At 38.6% G+C, this 19,883-nt stretch overlaps 1 protein-coding gene across 5 annotated transcripts in view; it reads left to right on the top strand.

Moving 5' to 3' along the window:
* Window positions 1-19,883, top strand: part of LOC121509870 (rho guanine nucleotide exchange factor 28-like) — a 66,954-nt gene that overhangs the window by 30,175 nt on the left and 16,896 nt on the right. For 3 of the 5 annotated variants that reach the window (XM_041787622.1, XM_041787621.1, XM_041787625.1), the window contains 17 exons: window positions 3,997-4,118; window positions 4,291-4,673; window positions 5,850-6,024; window positions 6,931-7,042; window positions 8,442-8,484; window positions 9,358-9,447; window positions 10,054-10,177; window positions 11,761-11,905; window positions 12,170-12,225; window positions 14,895-14,952; window positions 15,538-15,664; window positions 15,827-15,957; window positions 16,266-16,406; window positions 18,038-18,288; window positions 18,370-18,495; window positions 18,575-18,692; window positions 19,590-19,844. In XM_041787622.1, the coding sequence (XP_041643556.1) occupies window positions 3,997-4,118; window positions 4,291-4,673; window positions 5,850-6,024; window positions 6,931-7,042; window positions 8,442-8,484; window positions 9,358-9,447; window positions 10,054-10,177; window positions 11,761-11,905; window positions 12,170-12,225; window positions 14,895-14,952; window positions 15,538-15,664; window positions 15,827-15,957; window positions 16,266-16,406; window positions 18,038-18,288; window positions 18,370-18,495; window positions 18,575-18,692; window positions 19,590-19,844 (2,457 nt within the window). The remainder of the gene's footprint in view (window positions 1-3,996; window positions 4,119-4,290; window positions 4,674-5,849; window positions 6,025-6,930; window positions 7,043-8,441; window positions 8,485-9,357; window positions 9,448-10,053; window positions 10,178-11,760; window positions 11,906-12,169; window positions 12,226-14,894; window positions 14,953-15,537; window positions 15,665-15,826; window positions 15,958-16,265; window positions 16,407-18,037; window positions 18,289-18,369; window positions 18,496-18,574; window positions 18,693-19,589; window positions 19,845-19,883) is intronic. The other 2 variants (XM_041787623.1, XM_041787626.1) reach the window with 1 other exon arrangement.

The raw sequence follows: 19,883 nt of genomic DNA, 5'->3' as shown, positions 1-19,883 counted from the left end.
GTTTGTTTTATATATGGTGCAAAACATGACTGAAAATATGACAGGACAAGCGTGTCATTGTAGAAACCAGGTATGCATAAATATATCATGATGTAGTCTGTGCCCCATGATGAAGTGTAAATTTCTGTAGTTTTCTTGATATTTTGAGAAAAGAACACATTAAAGAGTGAAAAACATTTTTGTTTTCCCCTTAAAAAATTTGAATAAGTTTAGGTCTTGAGAAAGGACCAAAATATACTTGTTATGGAATAAACATAGTTAAGAAATGTGTAAATGCATGCCTGCTAAGACGTTTTATACATAATGGACCATATATGCCCCTGTGTTTTTTTCCCAGCCACACTTTTGTGACCCACTAAAAACAGCTGTGCAACCCACTTTTGGGTCCTGACCCACGTTGGAGAACCACTGCTCTAAACAATGCAATATCTGATATTTTTTATATTTGACAGTACCAAAAGTACTGAAGTTTTGAAGAAAAGAAATTCAACCCAAAGATGCAGATGAGCAGAGAGAGAGACAGCATGGCACTGAGCATCAACTAAGAGTGAGTGCTGGTGTCCCGTTGCGGTAACGCTGTATATTAAGGTCCTTGTAATGAGCATTAATAAACGTTAATAAGGCCCTTCTAAGTCCTTATAAGACACTTATCAATATGATTATGTGTTTATAAGACTATGTAAGCGTTAATAATGTCATTATAATATAGTTAATATCGGCCTATAAGACATTATAAAAACTTAGTTCATAGGTAATAAGACTATAAGACACATAAGAACTTTTAAGAAACTTAACCCACCCACTGTGTCTTTGTCATGTTTGCTTTATTAATAATAAAATATACTTTATTTCTCATCTATTGTTGGTTAACTAGGCACTTGTTAACAGTTAATTATGCTATTTGCAGCTACCAGATCTAAAGCGAGGACAATGCCTTATTAAGGCTAATAAATCTTTTATTATGCATTTATTTATGGGTAACAATGATTTTCACCTGGAATGAACACTGCATGTGGTCAAAGTTGATAAAATGGTCAGAAAAAATACATAATAATACAAATGCTTCAACAGTGAAGCCCAAAATTGTCATTTATTGCTGTGGCTGTCAAGTAAAGAGGACATTTTACTAAAAATGAATATATGTCACCTAAAACAAGCATTTGGAAAAAAAATAAAGAGTACACTTTCTAGCACCTTTAAACATGGAGACTATAGACATGTAAGTACTCGACTTTTGTCATTTTTGAAAAGAAAACAACTCACTTCTGTTCTTAGTTCTCCTTTTAACAAAGAAATGTCATCAAGTTCTGATAAAACTGGCGCTTTAGCAGCATCCATGCTAATCTCTTCCTCCATAACTGCACCAGCTCTTGCTGCTGGTTGTTTATGTCGTGACTCCACTGCTCCTGAAAGTACTGCCCCTTGTCGCTCATTGGTCCTGTCACTTTCTAACTGGGCCCAAATGGTTCAGATGGGAGCTTTGCAAGATGGATTCGCCAGTGAAAAACAAGGAAACGGGCGTATCCATCTGCTTTGCAAGGTTAACATTGAGGTATATTATACAAAACATCAATAAACACAAAAAAGTGCAATTCTGTAAAGTGCAACATAAAACTGAGGTGGATTTGTTTTTTAAAATTCCATTGAACATTTAACATTTAAACGTTTTACAAAGCAACCACTCTTTTGCCCTTTAAACTCTTTATATAGTCTTACAAACACATAATAATGTTAATCTTATTAGGACTTATAAGGGCCTTATTACCTATGAACTAAGTTTTTATAAGGTTTTATAGTCTGATATTAACTATGTTACGATGACAATATAACACTTACATAGTCTTATAAACACATAACAGTGTTGATAAGCATCTTATAAGGACTTATAAGGGCCTTATTAACGCCTGTTAATGCTTATTACAAGGACCTTAATATAAAGCGTTACCCATTTGGGGTAAGTTTCTCTAGAATCTCTTAAAGTGTAAGTGTCTTTTACAGAGAGGGGGCAGAGGAGAGAGCCAACAATGTCTCCTGGTCCCTAAAAGTTTTGCTATAAATCCCAACCCTGCAGACAGATGACAGTGGGTGTTATTTTTGTTGTCGTGGTATCGTAACAGGTACTGATTTTAACCAGTACCACATTGAATCTGCACCCTGTTGACAAACATCAGACATCAACAGCTAGAAAAGCACTCGGAGAGCGCAGACCTCCGCTATTAACCTATCTCCCAATAGTAAAGAATCCTTTAAAAAATTCCTGGATCCAGACGGTGATCCAGATCACTCCCAAAATCTAATTAGTTCTTCCTTATGCCATTTCTGACATTTCCTGAAAATTCCATCAAAATCCGTCCATAACTTTTTCAGTTATGTTGCTGACAAACTAACAAACAAACCCTGACGATCACATAACCTCCTTGGCGGAGGTAATAATGTGGTGAGTACGTATGACAGCAGCTGATGTGTATTTGTTGAGCTGTATCAATGTAGTGCTGGAAAGCTAGTTCACCTGGTTGGTAACTCAGAGAAGAGGGTTTTTTCTGACAGAGGAAGTCACCTGTCAGATAATCTGATCTGCTTTCATGGTCCAGCATAAGAGGAAGTGTTGGCACTGTGGACGTCTTGCAACCAACAAAATTATGAAAGAAAATCAGCAACAACAAAAAAGACTGGATTCAGCTAAATTGTTATCTATAATCATTATGTGTTATTTAAAATATGTTTTGGTAGGCGTTTTATATGCCTTTATGGATGGATGAGGACAGGAGATAGACACCTGATTTTCATAATCAGTGCATCACTACTCTGTTGGTTTCCTGTTAAGTGCCTATTTTCACACTGTGTATAGTGCACAGACATCCAGTACTAACGTATTTTATAAACTTCAACTGTAGGAAACTTTTTTTGTTTGTTTTGAGAATTTTTCCAAATTTTCACTAATTCTCTATTGATACATTATGTGTACATTACTGGCAGATTTTTGTTCAAATAAGTGCATATTTTGATTTTGTTTCACTGTTTATACCTTTGTATTTTATTCTAGGGATGCACAGATGCTTCAGTTTAACATCCATATAAGCCAATATCAGCTCCATTGACGAACATCGACTGTCAGCAGATAATGTAGTCAGTGGAAGATGTAAATCCGCCGTGTCCTATCAATATAATACTGGCCTTTAGCACAGCTAATGGCTGATTCAGAAGAGAGATTGATTAATGGCCCGAAGATTTGACCTGTAGGTCAAACTCTGATCTGTTTTTGTGGTCAAACGTGGAAGAAAATGTTGGCATATGGGAGTGTAACCAAAATAAGGGATGAGAAAAATTGGGATTGGCTCATCTGTGTTTTAAAACATCTGCATCGCATTGTCCCTGATTTTTATAATTAATGCATCACTATCGTGTTGAGAAAAAACTTAAACAGTATTAAAATGTTCCCTGTAACTATTCATTGATTGTATGATGTTTTTCTGCAGGTAACCTTTGGTCCCTTTGTGCGTCCATGTATGTAGTTTTCTTTCCTGAAATACTCTCTAAGAAACAGTGTTTTGGTGAGGCAGTGTTTTTGTACAGAGCAACATCCCAGAGGGAGCAGGACTGTTTTCTCCTGTTTTAACAGCAGAGCCAGGCTGCTGCTCACAGTGACTCTACTGTGTTGAAAGAGTTCCTCTCAATGCCACTGTGTGCTCACCGGGAGTTATTTCCACTCAGCCTCTGCATCGAAGGCAGGGTGGGGAAGAAACATGCCTCACAGATGCCTGCTCACAGCTCCATGCACACCCGTTCACGTGTGTGTGCAAAGAGTCATTCAGACAGACACACACTCATACAGAGACTCTTAATCCTGAACAATGGCATGCAACTGCCCAGGACGTCTGTGTCACTTCCCGTGTTTGTGAGAAGTTATTTGGTGTTGCTGTAGAAACCAAATGTAATTTTGAAAAATCCTCTCTCTCTCTGTCTACCTCCCTTCCCCGTCCCTTTCTCTCTCTGTAGTGAAAAGTCAGTCCATAAGAGAAAGCCAGGCCTCGTCCCCGACTCTGGCCGCTGCTGCCAGATTATCAGCGATGATTCACGGCAAAGATAGAGTGTTCGCCAACACCATGCTGGTGGATCAGGTAAGTGGATTGTTTCGTTTTTATCATCTTATTACAAATCTGATGTGTTTTTAGGTTAAGTACATTGGAAGCTTACCATACATGATGAAAAAATGTGTGTTTGCTAAAGCTTTGAAGAATTTTTGGATTGATTTCTTATATTTACCCTCTCTTTCTGTCTTGTCTCCTCCAGGTGGGTGACTCTGACATCAAGTACCGCTCTCCAGAGGAAGAAGAGGTCAGCCCTGTATCTCCCATTGGCAGCCCATGCTGGCACTCCTTCTCCATGAGTTCCAGTGACTCAGGGAACTGCTCCCAGAACCAGCACACATCCTCACCCCATAATGGGGAGAGGAGACTCAAAGGTCCTGGCCTGGAGAACCACAGGGAGCCGTCCCCTCACGTCTCTCCCTCCTCTCCCTTTGTTTCCTCCCCGTCTTTTCCTTCCTCTCCCCGAGTTTCTCCCTTCCGTTTACTTGAGGGAGCACTGAGGCGTCAAACGCAGCAGAGCCTCCCAGATTCTCCTTCTCTGAATCGCAGAGGATGTAGCTTGACTGAGACGAGCCGTGGCCTGAGGTAGGAACTTTGAATAAAAAATGTATAAGGCATTCAGAGTCACGTGGTGTTTGAAATTCAAGACATTTGATCTGACTGACTCATATTTTTTTGAAAATTTGTGTATGTTAAGTTAGGAAATGAACACTTAGTACAATCTATGAAATTGTAACTATTAATGGTAATAAAAGGATCAAAATGTATTACAGCTTTAGAAAATTGACAAGTCTTTGGTCATTTTAGGAACAAAAAATGCCATGAGGAAAAAGAAAAAGAGAATAGTCCAATTTTCACTGATAAATTTATAAAAATTCAAACAATATGTGGGAGTTTGCTTGAAATTTTTGGTCATTATAAAACAAGAAGTTAGGCTATTTGTTATTGAGTGCAAAAGACTTCTGCTTTTGTTGCTGAGCTGTCCAAATAGATACTGATATTGTCAGAGTTTAACTCGTGTTGTGTTAAAGTTTAAAAATACAGTATCACAACAACCCGCCTCACCATATTTAGAGATTTAATTTCATTAAATGGATCAGTGTTTTGTTGGATTGTTGATCAAAATTGGATTTTGTGACAAACAGTAAATAAAACAGCCAGGTATCATCCAGTTGTAATTGTACTGAAAGCATTTTTTGACATTGTGTGCATCTGTGGCAGACTTTGAAGGAGAATAAAATGACAGGAAGCCTGAAAACAATCGAAGTGTTTGTGTGTTAAAGTTGCTGAGCATTGCTTCCAGTTTCCTCTCTATTACAAGATCTTCCCTGTGAAAACTGAAGACAGCAACAGGCTGTGCAAAACCTGATTATTGGTTGAATTTGATTATGGCAAATTATAAGGGTTATTTTTAAGATCAAGTTCAAATGATCAATCTATGCTAAATTATGAAGGTGGGTGCAGAGTCAGGGCATTATCTTGTTTGGTGCCAGAGTGGGATTTATATCTGGACTCATTTCAGTCAAATTATGAAGCATTTCATTTGTGTCATGATCCTATAAACTTGTCTGAAGTTAGGATGCTATCTGATGTATAAAATATCATTTAGAAGACACTGTTTATGTTTATAACTCAGCTTGTGGCAGACAGCAATACTCTTAAAGTCTATCAGTTGCTTCATGCCTGATGTCATCTTGTGTACTGTTGTAGCATTGATCTTTAACTGAATTTGTGTACTTTTGTTTATGTGTTTCTAAATAGTCCTAGTCTTGAATGTGACAGTGGAGAAGAGGACATATTGGGGCATTCATATCCCTGCTCATCTTTAAAGCAGCAGTCCATCCTTCGCTCTAGCTCAGGAGAGGAGAGGGACTCTTTTGACACCTCTCCAGACTTAAACCGCACACTCTCTGACAGCTCGTACACTGCCACCAAGGTACGCACTCTCTAAATATACAAGATGTTTCAATCAGTTCTTTCTCACAAGCAAATCCTAAGAAGAAACTGAAGCACACAAGTCACTTTTTGCAGTTTAATCAGGTGCAGAGGACTAGCATTTCGATGGGCACTGCGTCTTCATTAGAGTTGGTTTTGACTCCGATGAAGCAGTAGTGATTACATCCAAAGCTTGATGTCATCACTACCTGGGAACCACTGCATTATGGTATCCATCAGAGATGTTTTTTTTTTTTTTTACAGGATTTGGTAGTAGAAATGCATCACAATAAAAATAAAAAAAATCTTAGACCTCATATAAAATTGCAAAGTCAAGCACTGCCACAGGCAAAACCTTCCCAACAACAAATCTTCATTTGTAGTCCAGATTGTCAGCAAAATGGTTGCTATATGGAGTGACTGTGCCATATGCATCTAAAAGTTTTATTTATTCTGATTTGTACAAGTAATTTCCAGTTCCAATCCCAAGATCTCCACTTGTTTATCTCATATCAGCAGAGCTGAAAAACCTCAAAAACAACATTAAATTACCCTATTATGAACAATTGCAGCATGGCTTGTCATGAAGTGTTTCATTGAAGTGAACAGCCTTATGCTTTGTTGCTAGATTGCTATAAAGTTATCCAATTATCACAAGGAAGAGATGAGAATAGTTAATCTAGTTTAATAGTTTTGTTTTCTTGAAATAAGAGGATAAAAGATTGCAGGAAAGCAGTGCTCATTATCACTGAAATAGGAACCAGTTAAAATGAACACATGCTTATCAGCAAAGGGCTTCTGTACTGTCAGCCTATAATATTCTCTTCGTGTCATCGAGCCGTCTGTTTCTTGGATAAAATGTAGTTACTCTCTGATCTATTCCCTCTGATTCTGTTTTCTCACCCAGAACACAAATGAAGCTGAGGTTCGTCTGCGCTCCTACTCCTACTCCTCCCCCAAGGCGAAACTGTCACGGCCGCTGCTAAACCGAGATGCCACCATCACTGACTTGGCAGAAGGTGGGTGATCTTTGACCCCTATGCCCTTTGACTTTTTCTGTTACAGGAACCAGCTGAATGGACACATGTCTAACAGAGGGAGGACCAGACAGGTGTCATATGTCAGCTCAACTTCAATAAAGTATCTGTATGCTTACAGTCCACTTTACTTAGTCCTGTGTGTTTGTGAGAACATACGAGTGCTCAGCATTAAGGCCATGCTCTGTCCTGTTTAGACGGTGCATTCAGCAGCAGCGGCCGTTCTCTACTTCAAGCTTTATCTCTTTCTAAATCCCTCTCTCGTCTCAACCAAGTTAGTAAGTACAAGAAAGGAGCCAAACAGCAAATTAGACGCTGTTGGTTGGGTGGGAATTAAGTTTTGGTTTGTCATTTTTCTCCCTGGTGTTAATCAAGATCTGCCGCTTTTAATAAATGGGTTTGATTTAAATCATTTGGTGTAGGGGGTGCACAGATGGTGTAGTGGTCTACAGCGCTACCCATGTATGCGGGCGGCCCGGGTTAAAATCCGGCCTGTGGCACTTTGCCCCATGTCTCTCCCATTTCCAGCCCTATCCGCTGCCCTCCTCCTTTTAAATAAAGGCATGAAAGCCCCAAAATAAATCTAAAAAAAAAAAAAAAACAACAAAAAACATTTGTTGTACAGAAAGATAAAGTGGTGAGAAAAATCTCTGGGAGTAGGAAGAAACCAAATAATTTTCCTGTATTTTTCACTGTTAAATGGTTTTCCCAGCTGATAGTCTTACCATACACGGATGTTTCTCATTGTGGCCTAACTGAGCAGTCTAATATCTTTGTTTTGTTTTCAGTGGTGAGTGCAGCACTCATAATATGCAAAGCACAAACCACTGTCTCAGAGGAGAAGATAATTATTATTATTTTGGATCGCTGGGAGATCAGGAGCAGAGTTTCTCCAAAGCTTGATGTCATCACTTTGTTTTGTTCTCAGTAACTAAACAATAGTCACCCAAACTCCACTCCACACAGATTTATATAATGACTGACAAGCAGACGTCTGCATCGTTAAGATTGTGTATCTTAATATCCCAAGGCTTTGGAAAATCACTCTTTACTTAACTTTTGTAGATCATCTAAAGGAGGAGTGGTTCTTTTTTGCTTCCATTTGGGTGCATACTTTGTTTCCCTCTTGGTTTTGATTTTCCATCTTTGGTGTCTTCTGGTTTTTAAAGCAAAGCTCTCGTGTTTCTTTTTTTGTTCTCAATCTGTGAGGGGTTTGCTGGATACTGGCTGTTTCAAGGAGTCTTTAATTGGTTTCTATCTCATTTTTGATGGTGGATGTTTTTTTTATTACTGGCAGATTGATTCAGAATCTGTAATGTCGCGAGTTTTATTAAAATCTAACTCTGGTTTATTTTCCTGTTTTTGTTACTCTCCCTTGCAGAGTCGAAAGCATTCAGTCTGAACGAGACTCCCAAAGAAAAGAGGTAAAATCATTGTGTGATTTCATGAGCTCAGCAACAATAGTCAGCTTTTACACCCGCTGCTCACGTGTTCCTCCTTTTTTTAGACATCACTGTTGACCAGAGGTTACAGATTGGCTTAGATCAACCTACATGTGTGTATTTGTGCAATCATGTGTGTATCTCCAGTATTAAACTTGTGGTCAGAGTGTGCAGGATGTGACATACTTCCTGTTGCAAGATCGGGGTCAGAATACGCTCTGATTGCAACCTCAAAATAAACCCTGAGTAAACAGTTAACCTCAAGGCTTTCCTGAACTTCAGAACTGAAAAACATCTAATTAAACTCTAAACCACATCAATTAAACTCAGTTTGTTTTGTGTACGTTTTGTTGTATCTAGTTTGAGTATAACGTCATCCAGATGTGCTGATTAACATGCAATTTATAAAATAACTACGTAACAAAATTATTTATTTCCTCATTTCACTGATGATACAATCCTTTTCCATGTCATCATTCAGTCACCTCACTGCTTCTTACATGTATAAAGCTCTAATTTTTTTTTTTTTTGCTAATAACCATGCATTGCTAACAGAAGGAAGATAATACTTAGCTTAGTATTCACATATTAAATCATTAGATCACAGTGTAATTATAATACATCATATTAATTCTATTTTATTCACATCGACAGCTTCCCGAACAAATTGACCACCCATTTTTGTTCCGAAAAGTTAGTTTCCATCTAACAAAATGTGGATCCAGCCCCACTCCCTTAGCTTTTGTAAAATATGGTTTACAAAGACAGACACTGTAGATTCTAATCTTAGATGTCACTTGATTGATAACGATGAGAACACAACTGCCCAGTCTGAGGTGTGCTGTATCCATGCAGGGTTTTGGGTTTCCGTAAGCGGGCCCAGTCAGCAGAGGAAGAGAGCAGCGCTTCACTTCAACATCTCACTCTTACAGAGTTCCTCAAAGAGTATGTTTTTTACCCAAGTGTCATCACGGCCATGCATGTATGGCTTAACTCCTTCTAACCCCGTCCATCCCATAAAACCATCTCCGACTCATCCATTAACCATGTGAATTCTCTGAAGCTATGATAGGTAAATCATAAAAAGTAGATCCTATTAACCTCATCATGTGGGGTCACAGTATAGGTTTCCGTTTTATGTGATTCTGCATGTTTGTCTTTTTAACTTTCTCTCTTTCCTATAGAATGTCTAGTATTACTAGCATAAGTAGCTGCCAGTTGTTGACACAGTATTAATTGCATTTTGTCAAGGTCATCCTATAAATAGCTTCTGCTAGAGTCCATAGTGACTTCCAAGCATGCCAAGCATGTTGAGTAATAGTCTGTGGACCCAGGGTCCTGAAAGACAGTCTGGACATTCTTTCATTCCAGCATGACACCAGTGTTCCTAATGATTTTGCTCTGCTTCATGAATATTAGAAAGTACTGGAATAGTTAAAATAAGTTTTTATGGAGTGTGCATGTTGGGCTTGAATCCCTCAGTCTTCCGGTGGCCAAAATGTTGGAATAAATATTGATTACTGCTAACTTTTGATATTTACCCTGGAACAGGATTGAGGATGAGGAGTGGGATAAATACATAATCCCAACAAAGACAGAATCAGAGAAGTACAAGGTCAGCCGAACCTTCAGCTTCCTCAAGAGCAGGATGTCAAGCACGCGAAACAAGACCAAGGTGAGGAAACAGTCAATGAAAAATATTTGGATTTTTTGAATAGTTTTTAATTTTTAAACTTCATTTAACAAAAAAACTGTTTTAGATTTAAAAAACTTTTTTTTTTTCCCAAGAGTGTTCTGTCCAAGACGGACAACATAATTTGCACAGTTAAAAAGTTTCTGATAACAAACGAGCAGCTAGTGCAATTATGGTGGAAGAGCTTAGCGTGGATGCTGCTAAAGCGCCAGTTTTATCAGAACTTGATGACATTTCTTCGTTAAAAGAAGAACAAAGAACAGCAGTGAGTTGTTTTCGTTTCAAAAACAACAAAAGTCGAGTACTTACATGCCTATAGTCTCCATGTCTTGCGTTATTCCTCGGTAGCTGCACACTTGCAGCTCGACGCTGCTACGTCACTTGTTTTGTTGCTCTGATTGGCCCGTAAAGATGTGACAGACAGAACGTTCTTCCAATCACACTCCGAGTTTTTTTCAAAGCCTCTGCCTTTTCCCAGACGTTTTCTATTGAAGCTTTTCTAGATGGATGTGTGAAACACATCCATCTGGCGTGTCAGGTTAATTAGATATGCTTTTCAAATTATGTGAAAACATCATGTTTGTGACAATATTTTGGTTAGTTTGGACGCTGCAGTTTACTAGCTAAACTAAACCTTACATCTTGGTGGTGCAACCAGCGACACAACTTAAGTTACAGTTTCCCTAGTTTCACCGTAGGGTTTAGTGTGGACCTGATGCCATAATTTAAGACATAACTTAACTCCAGGCCACTGGACCAGTGATTCTACATTCCCGTACTCTCTTGTTTGATGTAGGTTAAAAGGTATGATGAAAGTAGACATTTAAGTATGTTTTTGTTGGCTACTGAAAATCCTCCTTTTCTAAAGCATGAGTGAGGAATTCCCTAAAAAAGTACTTGGTAGAGTCAGAGCTGAAGGCCTCCTAAAGTAACGCAGTTAAAGCTTTATCACCTCCCAGATGAGCCAGGTCAGGATTCCTGTGCTGGGGTTCCTTTGTCTGTGTGCACTGCCTTTATTTGGTGAGGGAGAAAATTCCCTCTCTTCAGGTCTTAGCAACACGACCTGGTGAAAATGTCCTCTTATATAATATGTAGACCCCCTCCACACAGCGTGAGGAACCAAAACACATTCCATTGTATATTCTGAATTTTAAAGACACGTGCGCTAAAGGACAAGTTTTCGTGTACGTTCAGACACATGATGCATATGACCCATCAAAAAACAAACACCCACTCGTAGACTTCCTTGTAGAGTTTGATAAGAAAATAAACACTGAACTATCACACACATACGCAGAGAAATCCCCCTAATGCCCCCCTGAGGATAAAGCACCACAACAGCCGCCAGCCCCCATGGACCTTAGCAAAGTAAACAAAGAGAATTGCGCAGAGGCCCCTTTATCTCAACTAACTCCACTTTAACAGGTACGTTTAGCCTCTGCCTCTGTCCTCCTGCTGCTCACAGTCATGCTTTTAAACTTTGGGGTTTATTTGTTATTGTGGCATTAATTGCAGTAAAATTAAACCTTATGAGTAAGTTTATAAAAGTCTAATTTGTTTTCCAGGTGAAGGGCAAAGAAGTAAAAGAAGGAAAGGAGAAGTCTGGAGCTGCTAATGGACACCAGTTTGTGCCTGTGTCTCCATCTGGTCCCGCTCTCTGTGTGGCCTGTGATAAGTCTGTTTCTGGGAAGGAGCTGTTGCAGTGCTCCAGTAAGTACTATACTGTCAATGCTGCTGTATTTAATGTGTGTGGTGGCCGAACTGTTTAGGGTTTGTGTAAATCTCGCTGCACGTGTTGCCTTGATGTTTTGTTTAGCTGTAGACATGAAGTCGGGTTTCTTCCTCCCACTAAGCCGTCATGATTCGAGAGCAGTTTGACAGCCATCTGGACATAGAATTCAGAGATGTGGTGATTGTGTTTATCATCGGTTAATTGATGAAATTAACAGAGATTTCATGCATCTTTGTTTGCAGACTGTTTCCTCAATGTCCATAAAAATTGTCGAGAGTCAGTTGCCATCTGTGGGAAGGTAAGGAGCAACGTTAAACACTTAACCGATCCCTTACCAACATTCAACAATAATAAATTATTTCAATGAATGTTTCAAGAAAGAGATTCATCTGAATTACTTTACAAACATTAGAAAACAGATGTTTTTAACAACTCTGTTTTTGGACTACTTTGTGTTTGACGTGTTTCCCATTAGGCCATGGATTACAAGCACATGCTCACTGTGATTTAATTTTAGATATTTACAACAGTGTTGACTGTTAAATGTTGTATGGTTTCAGTAGTCAAAATCTCTTAAAGGGTATTCAGTACATTTACACATAGATCAGTTTGCTTGTTATAGATGGAGCTATCCAGTTTTTTAGAAAATAATTCTTAAAATGTTTTAGTTATCTCTACTTTAGCTTAAAGATCACAGAAAGAGAAAAACATTATCTTAAGAGCATCATGGCACATGCAGCATCTTACAAATATGAGCTTGATCTTTACTAGACTGATGGAAAATCAGAATATAATATATTTGAACTTTTAAAGACATTTTGCCTTCATTTAGGAAGAACAGCAGAAGAAAGACAGGAAATACGGGCAGAGATAGTGAGTGAAGACAGGCAACCAGTGCTTCAAGACATGCTCTAACAACTGAGCTGCTTTAGCTCAGTTAGAGCAGGAAGCTTTTGAGGCTACTGTCCACAATGCATTAGCTGCAGTTTAAGCTCCCAACTTCAGCTGATGCATGTCTGCCCCACTCTCTCCTCCATGTACTCCACATCTTTTTCAGTTGTATTTTCTAGTAAATGCAAAAGACCAAAAAAGAAAAGCAAAAAAAAAAAAAACGAAGCCTCTAAAAATCTTTAAAGTCTTTAAAAGGTAAAAATTAAAAGATATGATACAAGGATTTATTGCCATTATACTGAACTGCAGTACAACAATATAAAGAAATTATAATGGCACTCCCAGCATTAAGCTATAGATATCAATAATCAAAGACTTAGAAGCAATTTAGAAATGACAACGAGTATAAACGACAATTAAAAACAAAGACAGCAGACAGATTGGTAACACCATGAATAAATGTTTATACAAGCTTAAGCAGCAGTATAAGAAACAGATCTGTATTGCCTCAAATGTAATGGATGTGGAAATGTGCAAATTACTGCAGCAGTACAATATGTAAACATAATAGATGTGCAAATGTGTACGAGTCAGCGGCCATACTGTTCTATCAATGAACACCCTTTCCCTGCTTCAAGAGCCGTGATGCTGCAAGAAATTATTTACTACACAATAATTTGGGTTAAGGGGCCCTTGAAGAGTGATTTTTACACACTAGAGTCATATTTATGTTTAATGAGTCTTTTTGATCCACTGTTTGTTTGTCCTGAAAATCCAACAATTGTGCATCCCCACAATAATAAAGGGTTTGTTGTTCTGTTCTGTTGCCTTAGACATTTTAAATTGTGTTTTGTTAAGATATAACTGTATTTTTACCTTCTAACTGTCATTAAGACACTCTTTAAGTTTTTTTGTCCAGAATATTCTATCATGGCCTTTCATATAATTCAGCTCAGCTCATGGAAAGCAAATAGTAAATGGAACATTTAATCCACAAAAAGTTAATTAAAAAAGAACTTGTTACTGAAAATGAAGGATAAGTCAGAGAAACTAAGATAATTAAGTCAGTTCAACTTGTTCTGTTAATTGAGTTGACATAACCTGATCTGTTAATATATTTTGGACTTTGGGTTTTGCAGTGCATATGTATGCAAAGATAAACAGTTTTATAGGATTAGCTTGAGTGCTGCTTTAACCTGGTTACTGCCACCTACTGGACAGTAGTTTGAACCAGCAAATTAGCAGCCCAGCCCTTAGATATTACTTACTTACTTAAAGTTGACCTTACCTAAAGGGTTAAGCGGTTTTCTATCTAATTAAACATTACTTGATAAAACCTAACAATAAGTACATATAGTGGATGATCAAGTAAAGTTAACTTAATTTATGTGAGTCTAGATAGCTATCAGGGTTAACAGTGCATCAGCTAGGGGCTCATTGAGAAAAATGGCTACACAGCACTTCTGTTGATCAAAAACATCAGTATTCACTTTTATGTGCACAATCAGCACTTACTGAACTAAGATCTTCAATCACCTTCAGTTGCTGTGCTCCACTTTTTATTCTCAAAAATGATGCTCTTTAGTAGATAGTATGAGTTCAGTTAGATTGAATAGCATGTTTTGGATTTGTTAAAATGCAGACAGATTTTTAGACATCATCACTGCTGGCTGTGCATGTTTTGAGGTTTTAGATGCGTGCTTCAATTCAAATTGTGTTTTTGTCTCTGGTCATGAGCGGTCATGGTTCTCTCTGTTTCCTGTCACACTTGACTGTGCTGTCTAATAAAAGAAGTAACATGCCAAAACAACAGAATAAATCAGCTTCTGAAGTAGAGGCACGCTTAGAGGAACTGAGAACAACATGAAGTTATTTCAAACACTTGGTGAGAAGTGAATTTATGAAACAGGTTAAACATCACAGCAATAACAAGAGTATACTCATGGAGGGAGTCTCTTTAATATTTTTGTCTCTGCATAAATTGACTGTAGGTTATGTTCCAAGCACATAACTTGATATTTGAAACAAGAGCACTCTGATTTACAGCTGCTGATTTTACTATGATTCTGTCCTCAGAAACAGCAGGAGAGGAATGCAGTGCTGATGAAAAGCAAGACTTTGTCTCTCCCACAGAGTGAGTCAAAAATTGCTGCATGCCCCCCCGCCCCCCTTCTGTAGTATCCTCCCCATTGTCTTTGATTGATTAACTTTTTACCTGTCCTCCCTTTTTCTCCTGTAGTGGACCAGGAAAGTCACAGCTCTTAACCCCCGCTCCCCCTTCCTCCATGTTTTTCCTCTTCTGGTAGAAAAAAAAGTTAAATTTTAATCCATCTCTGTGGGGGATCTAGCCTGGATTGTGTTTATGAGTGTGGTCATGCCTGAGTGCAAATTCTGAGTGTTTCTCTCGCTTTTTCTTCATCAATATGAAACTAAGTGTTTGATTTCGTCAAAGGCGTCAAAGTCAAATGCAGCCTTCTTTGATTACAACAGCATATTGTCACATCTGTGGGCCACACGCCCTGTTAAACACTGAAAATAGCAAACTAGACCTCCTCACAGCTTTATAATCCAGTTACTGTTATATTCAGTGACTGCATGGATATATAAACAACGATTTTCAACACAAAACAGACATTTGGAGTATTTGTTTGTAGAATAGGAAAGGCGCCAAAAAGTGACTGAATCCTTTCCCTGCTTGTTGTCCGGGTTCCTCCTCCAGATTCTGTGAAAGACAACTCTTCCACCTCCATTTTCTCCTCTTCTTCTACACTTCCGACGATGACCAAAGAGAAGAAAGAAACCACAAACCCCCTCTCTAAAAGCCTCTCCATCTCTATAGACAGCAGGTAGCATGTTTTACACCAACGTATATCTCAAACACTGAAGTAGAATAATGAATTTTCTACATTTTTGAAGATTATCAATACTCCTATACTTTTGACATTACAATAAAAATGCCTGCATTGAAGTGGAAGGAAGTGTTTATAACATTTTGTGTTTCTGTGTAGACGGCTGAGTGATGCAGCAGCAGTGGACAGTGAGTGTAATGTGACAACTTGCACTACTGGCTCGTTATCTGATGAGGGAACGCCGGTCACGGTGACACCCACATCAGCTGAGCAACCAATCATCACACAGGGTAAGGAAGAGTAGCTTTCACTCTAATGTGTCATGATTAAATGTTAAAAATGGCTGCAAAAATCTAATCTAATTAAGCATATTTGTCTAATTTCTAGTCAAAAATGTTTCATCACACTTAGCCACATTCTCCTGTTAAAAAAAATAAAAAATCTTCTTACAAGATGTAAAAAGCCATTCCTGAACTGTTTGTAATAACTGGAAATATCTGCCTATGCAGGAAGCAGATTTTAGTTGTTAAATATCTTGAAATGAAATGCAATTACTGGATTAAGGAAAATAAAATGGTATATTATGTTAATTCTGCAGATGCTGTTGAAGCTTCACTACTGAATGATCTTTCAGCCGACCTGCTGGGACTCGAGGTGGAGTCTTGGAGCCTGGCAGTCAGTCGGGAGTTTTGCAGGCAATACGACAGACGCACCATCAAACGACAAGATGTGATTTATGGTGGGAGAATTCCTCTTAATCCAGTCTCATCCAACTATCAGTCATAACATTATGTCCACCTTTACATTTTGCCCACCTCATTATATTCATGAGACGAGCTGAATATTAGGAGCACCTTTCAAAATAATGCACCCCAGTGCACCACCAGCAATGACTATAACTTCACAAACAAAAATGACAAGTGTGAGAACATCTGAAAATGTAGAAGTTTTGTAAAAGCAGAATAGGCATTGCATAGAGGGTCATAATTTTATAGTTGATCGGTGTATATGAACAGTATGCATGATCTGTGATTGTAGTTTGCAACCCTAGAAAAACTTCAAAATGGTTTTAAAAAAAGATCATCTGAGATGGAAAAGTGGTGGCTGGAATGTCATGAAGAGAGTAGTGGAATATGTCATTACTTCAGTGGCATGTATTCCATTGTTTCAGCAGCATGTGCTGAGGTCAATGGCATGTCATAAGGAGGGCACTGCTATGTGAAACTCATCCGTCACTTTCTTAATTATGATGCATATATTAATACATTTGCTCAAGCTATATTTATATTTTTAACTCAGGTGCCTCCTATTTCTTGGTGTCTTTGCTGAAAGGTTTCTACGCCTTGATTGGAGTCCACCTGTGGTAAATTGAATTGTTTGGACACGATTTGGAAAGGTACAGGCCTTTCTATAGAAGGCCTCATAGCTTACAATGCATATCAGAGCAAAAACCAAGCCATAAGTTCTAAGGAACTTCCTGCAGAACTCAGAGACAGGATTGTTGCATGCACAGGTCTGGGGAAGGCTACAAAAAAATCCCGCTTCACTAAAGATTCCAAAGATTACAGTGGCCTCCATAAATCGCAAATGAAAGAAGTTTGGCACAACCAGGACTGTTCAAAGGGCTGGTCACCTTTTTTGCAAACTCCAAGGAGGCTTTCATGTGTTTTTCACTAAGAAGAGTCTTCCGTCTATCCACTCTGCCATACAGCCCTCGGCATAAAGCCTAGATTGGTGGAGGGCTCCAGTGATGGTTGTCCCTCTGGAAGCTTGTCCCAACTCCACACAGGATCTCTAGAGCTCAGTCAGAGTGGCTATCAGGTTCTTAACCTGTTAGTTTGATTTGCTGGCTTACTGGGATTATCAGCAATAATATGCATATAGTATGTTTATGATATTACTTTTAATTGTCATTTCAAAGATACCAAAGAAACACAGGTCTACGTTTTATACACGTGAATACCATACCAAATAAATTCATACATTACCTCAGAAACATCACTATGTTCGCATTTCTGTTGTCAATAAAGACAATGCAACATAGGCATTTGGTCACAGGTTAAGGGCCACTGAAACAGCTCATGACGCTGAATTTGCAGCACATGATGCTGCTCCCTCAATGGACTACCAGATGCCACTTTTTGATCTCGCTATCACTGAAAAAAAATGCCTTTACCTGTGTGGGGTTATTTTGAATAAATTGTTATTGAGCCAGATAATTAGCCACTTGGATTTAACCAGATGTTAGATTTTCAGAGTGATCCCATTATTCCGTGCAGTTTCTCTCAATCAATGAGATTATTTTAGCCCCAAAGAGATCTTTGCCTAAGTGCCTGTAAACATGAACATCTATTCTCTGTTTCCTCACAGAGCTCATGCAGACAGAGCTGCACCACATCCAAACGCTAACGGTCATGTCAGAGGTTTTCAGAAGAGGCATGCTTGAGGAGCTGCAGCTGGACCTGGACTGTGTGGCTCGGATCTTCCCCTGCTTAGACCCCCTGCTGCTCTTTCACAGAAACCTCTTTGGTGCACTGCAGGAGCGCAGACAGGCTGCAGCCCAACCCGAAAACCCCAGAAATTACCTCATCCATCAGATTGGAGATGTGCTGCTTCAGCAGGTTTGAGAAGACAATAAATAAACACAGGCAGGTAAATGTCTTTAGTCACGCACACAATTTTAATTTTTGCTTCTGTCTTAGTTCTCTGATGAGAATGCTGAGAAGATGAAGCAGGTGTACGGAGAGTTCTGCAGCCATCACACCGAGGCTGTAAACGTCTTCAAAGAGCTACAGCAACAAAACAAAAAACTACAAAACTTTGTCAAAGTAAGCTCAGGCCTCTTGTGCTTTTATTCAAATAAAATTGCCTTTAATCTCATTGTGTTGTTGACTTCACTGTTTGCAGCAACAAAGCAACAATTCTCTGGTTAGACGGAGAGGGGTGCCAGAATTCATCCTACTGGTCACTCAGCGCATCACCAAGTATCCAGTGCTCCTGGAGAGGATACTGCAGTACACCCAGGGTATGTTCACTCAATCATATTACAATAGTGCCACAATTGTATTTGCTTAACACTTTTCAAAACACAAAACTACTGTATATAGCACAACAATTAAAGTGCAGAATAACCGAATCAGGGAATAGGGAATGAATAAATAGGGACATAGGGAACGAAAGAGAAACAACACAGATGAGCGACAATGAGACACACAACACCCAGGATATAATGCGAAGATTACAAAAGGCTCCTGACTAAAAAAGGTCTGAGAAGGTGATTTAAATTTAAATTAAATTTAGAATTATATTTAATGTTTGCAAGCTTAAATCAGCTACACATTTATAGGGAAGCAGCATAGTTTCTTTATAATGTTGCTTTTTTAATTGTAAAATAACATTGCTGTTGTTTAATTGGCAAGCTTGAGGATGGTGTTTTCTTGTGTGTTACTTTGCAATAAGAATTAACAGACAAAGAAATGCTCATTTGCATAGAATAGCTGAGTAGGCAGGTAGCTGATTTTTACTTAATGCTTTTGCTTGTATTAAATGTTTTTTATAAAGCTGTGCTATGTTCATAGACCATATTTCTGTTCTTTTCTGACTCCTGAAACTCTCAGTAGCTGTAACTCTTAGTCTTGAAGGTTTTCAATGTTTTGTCCCTTTATTTTGGATCCAGCTCCATAGTCATCACAAAATAAGAACATTTTAGCAGTGATTAAGATTTTTAAACCTGGATTAAGGGCCAACCTACCTGTGTACGCCGTGTTATACTGATTAAGGCTGCTAATTTATTGTCTAATCTATAAAGATTCAAAACAATTGAATTTATTTTAATTCTTAGTGCTATCTCACTGAAAACATTGTTTATTCAGGGGAGCACATCATCCTAACATGAATTTTTCTGTTACTTTTCCCTCCTAAGAGGGAAGTCAAGAATACTCCGACCTATCGAGTGCTCTGGCTCAGATCCGAGACATAATAGCTGCTGTGGATCTGACAGTGAATAAGCACGAAAGGTGTCAGGAGCTGCAGGAAGTCCTGGCCCGGCTTGAGAACAAGAGCTTTGCCAAGCTTAAGAATGGCAAGGTTTTCCGCAAACAGGACCTGCTTTGCACACACAGGGATCTGCAGTATAAAGGGCTCATCTACTGGAAGACTGCCACGGGACGTCTTAAAGGTGTGCATGAAATCATCATTCCCACAAGATCATTTGAAT

The sequence above is a fragment of the Cheilinus undulatus genome, linkage group 5, assembly GCF_018320785.1.
Source record: "Cheilinus undulatus linkage group 5, ASM1832078v1, whole genome shotgun sequence".
NCBI classification, from domain to species: domain Eukaryota; kingdom Metazoa; phylum Chordata; class Actinopteri; order Labriformes; family Labridae; genus Cheilinus; species Cheilinus undulatus.
The sequence above is the reverse complement of the archived record's forward strand: the minus strand, read 5'-3'. Positions and strand labels throughout refer to the sequence as shown.